At 43.6% G+C, this 8,249-nt stretch overlaps 1 protein-coding gene across 1 annotated transcript; it reads right to left on the bottom strand.

Annotated features, from left to right (window-relative positions):
• Positions 1 to 7,243: 7,243 nt before the first annotated feature.
• On the bottom strand, positions 7,244 to 8,203 carry LOC103668227 (ferritin heavy chain-like). The gene has a single exon (XM_040625405.1). It carries the CDS (start codon positions 8,192 to 8,194, stop codon positions 7,625 to 7,627), a length of 570 nt encoding a protein of 189 aa, XP_040481339.1. The 5' UTR covers positions 8,195 to 8,203; the 3' UTR covers positions 7,244 to 7,624.
• Positions 8,204 to 8,249: the final 46 nt, after the last annotated feature.

Here is an 8,249-nt window from a genome sequence, read left to right on the forward strand (position 1 = left end):
GCTTTAATTTTGGTCAACTGCTTCCTTGTGCATGGATTAGGCCTGTCCCTCTGTTGCTGTTCCAGCTTCTTGAGGTGAGAATATAAAAACTGCATTTTAGATTTTTCTGTTCTTTTGAGTGAGGCTTGGATGGCTATGTATTTCCATAGGACTGCCTTTGCAGTATCCCATAGGTTTTGGACTGTTGTATTTTCATTCTCATTGGTCTCCATAAATTGTTTAATTTGATTTTTGATTTCCTGGTTTATTGAGTCATTCCTGAGCAGGATGGTTCTTAGTCTCCAAGTGTTTGAGTTTCTTCCAAATTTTTCCTTGTGGTTGAGTTCCAATTTCAGAGCGTTGTGGTCTGAGAATATGCAGGGGATACAATCTTTTGGTATCGGCTGAGACCTGTTTTGTGTCCTCAGAACATGGTCTATTCTTGAAAATGTTCCATGGGCATTAGAATAGAATGAGTATTCTTGGTTCTGGGTGTAGTGTTCTATATATATCTAAGAGGTCCAACTCGCGAGTATGGCATTCAAAGCCTTTGATTCTTTGCTTAGTTTTTGCCAGGGTGTTCTGTCTATTTCTGAGAGGGAGGTTGAGGTCCCCTACTATTAATGTATTTTTATCTATATGTCTCTTTATTCTGGTTAAGAGTTGGCTTGTGTATCTTGCTGCTCCCCTGTTGGGGGCATATATATTTATAATTGTCATATCCACTTGTTGAATACTTCCTTTAAGAATAATATAGTGCCCTTCTGCATCTCTAACTATAGTCTGTAGTTTAAAATCCAATTTATCTGATATGAGAATTGCTACCCCAGCTTTCTTTTGAGGTCCATTTGCGTGAAAGATGGTACTCCATCCCCTTACTCTCAGTCTGAATGCATCTTTGGGTTCGAAATGAGTCTCTTGTAGACAGCAAATGGATGGGTCATTTCTTTTTATCCAATCTGCAACCCTGTGGCGTTTAAAGCAAGAATTTAAACCATTAATGTTAAGGCTGAGTACTGAGAGATATGCTTTTAATTCTGCCATGTTGTCAGTAAAGTCTTTGTTTGTATTGGCTGTGACTTTCTGTTTTGTATCACTCTTGGGGCCTTTTTACTTTTATAGAACCCCCTTAATACCTCCTGTAGGGCTGGTTTCATGGTTATGAAATTGGCTAGTGACTGTCGATTCTGAAATGTCTTTATTTCTCCATCAATTCTGAATGACAGCCTTGCTGGATAAAGGATCCTTGGCTGCATGTTTTTCTCTGAAAGAGCTTTAAAAATGCTCCCCCAACCCTTTCTCTCATTCCAGGTCTGTGTAGACAGGTCTGACGTAATTCTGATGCCTTTGCCTTGGTACGTGAGAAATTTCTTTGCCCTGGACCGCTTTCAATACTGTATCCTTGGATCTCATATTTGCGTGTACTATGACGTGACGTGGTGTAGGTCTGTCATGGTTGAGCTTGGGAGGAGTCCCTCTGCCTCTTGCACACGAATTTTTGTTTCCCTTGCTAGATTAGGGAAGTTTTCAGTACAATTTGTTCTAAATATCTCTTCTAGACCTCTGTTTTCTCCACCCCCTCGGGATGCCGATGATTCTAACATTGGATCGTTTCGTTGAGTCAGTAATCTCCCGTAGCCAACATTCGTGGGCGTGGATTTTTTTAAGACCATCTTCTATTTTTATTTTTTCCTCTATTAACCCATCCTCCAATTCACTAACCCTTTCCTCCGCTTCCGTGACCCTGGCCGTCAGAGCCTCTAGTTTTGCCTGCATTTGGCTCATAGAATTTTTAATTTCTGTCAAATTCGCTCTCATTTCGGCCCTTAGGATTCTATATTCTCAGTAATATTTTCCTGAATACTTTTTTCAAGTCTACTCATTATCTTGACCATTGTTACTCTGAATTCCATTTCTGATAATTTGGTTACATCCATATCCGTTACTTCTGTGGCAGAGGCCACTGACTCACTGTCTTTTCTTTGCTGGGGGCTTCTCCTTCTTGTCATTTTAATGAGGGGAGGTTGCGGGGTTGTCCAGAGCCCAAAATTATTGACTGGGTCCCAGGCCGTGCCCCTTGTTTTATAGGGATCTTAGAGATGTGGGCTTCTTCTTTAAAGATTTTATTTATTTACTTATCTGAGAGAGGGAGACAGACAGTCAGCAAGAACGAAACAGAAGCAGGGGAGTGAGAGAGGAAGAAGCAGGCTCCCAGCGGAGGAGCCCGATGAGGGACTCCTTTCCGGAACGCTGGGATCACGCCCTAAGCCGGAGACAGGCGCTCAATGACTGCGCCACCCAGGCGCCTCCGGTTGTGGGCTTCTTGATTTTTCAGCCTGCCTTCTGTGTTCTGGGGGAGGGGCCTGCCGCGCCGATACTCAGGCAACCCTGTTTGGTTAGAGTCTCCGTGTCCCCTGCGAGGGAGGATGGGGATGGGCACTCTCTGAGCCGGTATTTCCAGGCTTTTGTTCTCTGGCGGCTTGAGATGAGATTTTTTTTAAATTCTCAAATAATACTAAATGGCTGTCTACCTTTGTGTAGGAATTTATGTGTGTATATATATTTGATTTTTCTTAAATAGGTAAATATTTGTAGGTAACAGATACGTTCTTATTTGAGAATATGCCATAGTCTAAATATCAGTATTAAATATCCATGAAAAGTCTAAAAACATCTGAAGCATAAAAATTTCAAAAGCTTGGGACACCTGGGTAGTGCAGTTAGTTAAACATCAGCCTCTTGGTTTCAGTTCAGGTCGTAATCACAGGGTTGTGAGATCGAGCCCCACATTGGGCTCTGCACTCAGCACAGAGTCTGCTTAAGACTCTCTCTGTCCCTCTACCCCCCCCAAATAAATAAATAAATCTTCAAAAAATTTCAAAAGCTTAACCCACTGCTTGAGAAGACAAAATATTTTTAATGGATGACAGCATACAACAACTATAGTCCTTTCTTTTGCTCTTATTTTTTGAAGAGAAGTGCTTTTAAGCCAAAAATCTAAAACAAGCATGGGCAAGAGGGGGCATAAAATACTCAGCAAATCTAAAGATGGCCCAAATTTCTGGACACATCATTCTTTAGACCTTGCTTTTTCAACCACAGAACAGCCCCTTCTCTCCTCGTCCCACTGCCACAGCAAGAGGCCCAAGACGTGAGCCTGCTCCTGGCATCTTGTCTGGAGGTAGAACTCCTCAGGTCATCACCACCTCATTTTATTGTCATCTTGTTGTTAGGTTTACTTAAAATGCTAAATAAATAAAAAGAATGCCTTTAGGTGCTTTTTTTTCCTATTTGTCAATAATGTTATTGTTAAGGCATGTATTTTCATTCCTTGTACAGTCCAGAGCATATTATTATTTACTGTCTCTTGAAATACTGAAATTTTTCATAAGAAAGCTATACTATCTGACATTCAAAATCAGAGGTATTATTTAAAATGCAAAATTGTTAAATGTAGGAGATACTTAGATTCTGTAATAGGTAATTAATAAATAAAACACAATTCAGTGGCTTACAAAATAAGAATACAGTATTGTATATTTGACAGTAACTAAAAAGGTAAAATTTAGGAGTTCTCATCAAGAAAAAAATTGTGAACTCTGTGGTTTGGGATGTTAACTAGGCTTATTGTGATTATTTCACAGTATGTACAAATATTGAATCATTGTGTCGTACACCTGAAACTAACATAATGTTATGTCAGTTATATCTCAGTTTAAAAAACAGGGAAACAGTAAAAAGATTAGTGGTTGCCAGGGGTGGAAAGGGGAGGAGGGAGGAATAGATGGAGCACCAAGGATCTTTATGGCAGTGAAAATACTCTGTGTGGTACTCTAATACAAAATGCATGTCATTATACATTTGTCCAAAGCCATAGAATATACGCCATCAAGGGTGAACCCAAATATAAACTATGACGTTGGGGGAATAGGATGTGCCAGTAATAAATTCACCCCTCTGGGACTGGATGGTGTTAGTGGTGCAGGCTGAGCCTATTGGGACCAGGGCATAGATGGCCAATCTCTGCCTTTCTCTCAATTTTGCTATGAACCTAAAACTAGTCTAAAAATTAAAGTGTTTAACAATTAAAAAAGAAACACCAAAACAACAAATAGTGGCTTGGATTTGTCCTGCAGGCCATAGTTTGACCACCTGTGGTTTAAGACAAACCAGTTTGTGATAAAACTAAATGGGTAACAGTGTGTGTGTGTGTGCGTGCGCGCACGCACAACATCAAATGAAAGAAGGGGTTTCCAAGTCCCTTTGCATGTTTACCAAATCAATTAGAGTGTGACTGAGTGAGTTTAAACGGCATCAGTATTATTTTCTTGCGCCCCAGGTGATTTCAAGGTGCAGCCATGTTTGACAACCAGGATATTAAGGGTGCCGCTCAAAATTCAGGGTGCATATTGATCACCTGGGGTCTTGTTAAAAGGTAGACTCCGATTCAGTAGGCCTGGGGTAGGCCTTAAAATGATTGTGGTTCTAACCAGCTCTGCCGGCGTGCTAATGGCAAAGCTGCATGGAGATTTTATTAATTTTAATTATCTTATCAGTAGCCCAGCTGTGGTCTTCTCGTCCCATCCTTTCTCTCCCTCATTCCTCTCCTTTTCAGGTCCAAACATCCAGATGATGGTGGGACCAGGGTTAGCACTTCATCCTTTCTTTCCCACCTCTTAGGAGTGGAATGTAGTCAAGTTGGCAAGAGGAGGCTCAGGCAACCTGGGTTTGGGAAGGAAAAGCACAAGATAGGGTAGGGGGCAATTTGAGGGGGAGGCTGTTTGAAGCAGCAAAACACACCTCCAGGCTTGAACGTGAGTTTGGGGCAGTGAAAACAGCCGTCTGCCCTCCTGAATCCTGGCAGCACCTGACAACCAAGCAGCTAGCAGGGATTTTTCCTTCTCAGCCTGCAGAACGACACAGTTGGTTGAAATGCAAGAGAGACCCCCAGTGGCAAAGTACAGCTGTGAAATCTTCTCAAAGGAACACCACGAAGACCTTAGAAGTGAGTGGATGAAGGTGATGATGAGTGACGGCTTACGCATAATACGCGCACTATGTGTGCCAGGCACTGTCCTAAGCATCTAAAAGTATTAACTCATTTGGTCTTCTCAGCAACCCAGTGGGGTTGATCCTTTTGTTATCCCTCTTTTACGTGGGAGGAAACGGTGGCACAGAAAAGTTAAATAACATGCCCCAATTCACCCAATTTAGCAAGTGGCTAAGCTGGGATGTGAACCCAGGCAACGTGAGGTTAAGAAACCACTAACCAACTGCTTCTCCAAAACAGGGAAGTAAGAAGGATCCTCAGTCCATTTACAGTTTTTAAACACTCGTATATCGATGCCCACCCTGTGCTTCCTCATACCTAGAGGAGAACAGTTACATATGCACATATATGTATATACATATGTTTATATGTTTATACACACACACACACACACACACACACACACACTTGAGACAATGTCAGGGAGAGCAGACAACTTCAAACCAGGCAAAGAAAGAGTGGAAAGATCAAATTTGACTAGAAAAATCAAAGGGGTAGTAACATTTTCTGGAAACAAAATTCAAAGGGCCATAACCCTCATTTTAAAGAAAGTATTAAAGCATAGTCACAGGAAATTGTAAAAGGATATTACTGCTTAGCTAAAATTGTTCATATTTTACTAAATACTCCAAAGCAATCTGTTAGCTTTAAAGAGACTCAACCTACGTATGTGTCTTTGAATATAGGCTACAACGTCTATAAATTTTCTAATTTTGATCTTTGTAAACTACATGTACTGCAGAGAAACAAGTGTTTTATTTTTTTCCAGACATGGACAGCCTTGAGGTTTACATGGATACAGATTTCATCTGGTCAAACAGAGAGTGGGCTGAGAAGAGAGGAATTCTTAAATGGAAGCAGAAAAAATTCTGTAGAGAAGCATCTCTGTCATTTCCTTGGGAAATCTTTTTACTGAGAAATAATTTCTTCCTCCCCTTAGCCATGAAGACAAGATATCATCTCCACCTCTTGAAAGGAGAAACCAGAGGCCATACTGAGGTTAGGAACAGGCCGATTTGGGGACACTGGGCATGGGCACAGAGGGTCACATTCTGGAATGAGGTAATGGTCAAGGTAGGGCCAGCAGCTCTCTGGGTGTTGTAACACCTCAACCCATCCTCTAACGGTAGTTACCCAGAGCACGGGGCTGACTGTGCCACAATCTCTCTACACTCTCTTTCTCGAGAGCTCATCCAGTCCCACGACCTCAACACCATCTGTGACTGATGTCTCTTGTATATTTATTTGCAAACCTGACATCCCACCTGAGCTCCAGATTCATTTTTCTGACTACCTGCGTGACAGTTCCACCTGTGTATCTAATAGGCGTCTCAGATTTTACATGACATGCCTTCCCCACCCCTCGTGTCCCCCTGCAAACATCCTCAAATTAGTAACTTGCATTACCATCAACTCAGCTGTTCAAGTGCAAACAGCAGAACCTAGATAATTTTCCCCATTTCCCATTCTTCACCTGTGGTCCACGAGCAGATCTTGTTGATTCATCCACATCCAACTAGAATTTGTCTCTGTCACCCTTTGTTTAGCTTTCACTCCAGTTCAGCCACCAAGGTCTCTCATCGGATCTGCTACAGTATCTCCTGATTGGCCTCCTGGCTTCAACTCTTGCCCACATTCGACGAAGCAGCCAGCCTCACTGGCTTAACATTCAGGGGGATTTACCCTACTTCATATTCAGTATCACAGATTCGAGCTTCAGCCTTGACCTTGTATTTTTCAGCCGTTCTGATAACGTAGTTTGGGGTTTTGGATACTCCTGCTACGTTAATGGAAGAAAGGGTACAACTGAAGGAGCAAATTGTATTTGGATATTTTGTAAGGGCAATATGCATGCCTAGCATGGTGACCTAGGAAGTCACTCCCCTGCCAATGGGAAGCCAGCCTAAGGCTCAGTTACACTGTTACTGTTGTCCAGGGCAAGCCTCTCAAAGATATAGTCTGTGATTCCTGCTTCTAAGACCCCCATGTTGCTACCCAGAAGCAACAATTGTTAACATGTGCATATTTTAGTAAGCTAAAAGTTTTCAAGTAAAGTCGAAGACTCCCTTTACTACCAGCCTAATTCCATTCTTCACTTTTTCCATAGGGACAACCACTGTTGTGAGTTCTGAACCATATTCTTTTATAGTTTTACCATACATACACACCCACTGACATCCAGGGCCCCAGCCCACCCCCTCACCTCACCCCACCACCTCCTGCCCCCACATCATTTATAAAGGGGAGATTGATTTCTGTTTTCCAGGATCCCATGGAATACCTTCTCCCCCCATCTTCCAAGATCCTGAGCTGCACGTGGATGGGGTTGGGTGGGTGGAGAGATTCCTGGATACCTGTTTTAAAACTTAAAAGGTGAAAGATTTGTACGCGAATCAACCAGAGACTTTTTTTTTTTGTTTAGGAACCAAGTAACTTTATTGAAACCAAACAACTTTATTTATTTATGGCAAAACTGGGAGAAAAAAACTGGAACCTTTTGCAAAGCCAACACTGCAATATGCATGCTCGGCATGGTGATCAGAGAAATCAGGTGATCACCATGCACCCTGTGGCTATAGGGAAAACAGTCCCAACTCAGTTCTTTTTGTTGATGTCGCCCAGGGTGAGCTTGTCGAAGAGGTACTCCGCCATGCCGTCTTCCGGGGCCCGCATCTTGCGCAGGTTGGTGACATAGCCCCCCAGCTCTTTGATGGACTTGACTTGCTCGTGCAGGTAGTGGCTCTCCAGGAAGTCGCACAGGTGGGCGTCGTTCTTGTCGGTGGCCAGCTGGTGCAGGTCGAGCAGGCTCTGGTTCACGCTCTTCTCCAGGTGCAAGGCGCACTCCATGGCCTTCAGGCTGCTTTCCCAGTCGTCGCGATCTGGCTTCTTGATGTCTCGGAGGCGGATGCGGCCCCCGCGCTGGTTCTGCAGCTGCATCAGCTTCTCGGCGTGCTCGGTCTCCTCGTGGGACTGGCGCAGGAAGAACTGGGCGAAGTTCTTCAAGGCCACATCGTCGCGGTCGAAGTAGAAGGCCATGGACAGGTACACGTAGGAGGCGTAGAGCTCCAGGCTGATCTGGCTGTTGATGGCGGCCTCGCAGTCGGGGTGGTAGTTCTGGCGCACTTGTGAGAGCGGTGCAGTGGCCATGGCTGGCGGCCCGGGCATCAAGGCAACGGCAGCGAGGGCTGCGGGGCCGAGGGGGGTGGCAGCAGGGCCTGGC

This window comes from Ursus maritimus (assembly GCF_017311325.1).
Source record: "Ursus maritimus isolate PB19 chromosome X unlocalized genomic scaffold, ASM1731132v1 scaffold_X1, whole genome shotgun sequence".
In the NCBI taxonomy this organism is placed as follows: domain Eukaryota; kingdom Metazoa; phylum Chordata; class Mammalia; order Carnivora; family Ursidae; genus Ursus; species Ursus maritimus.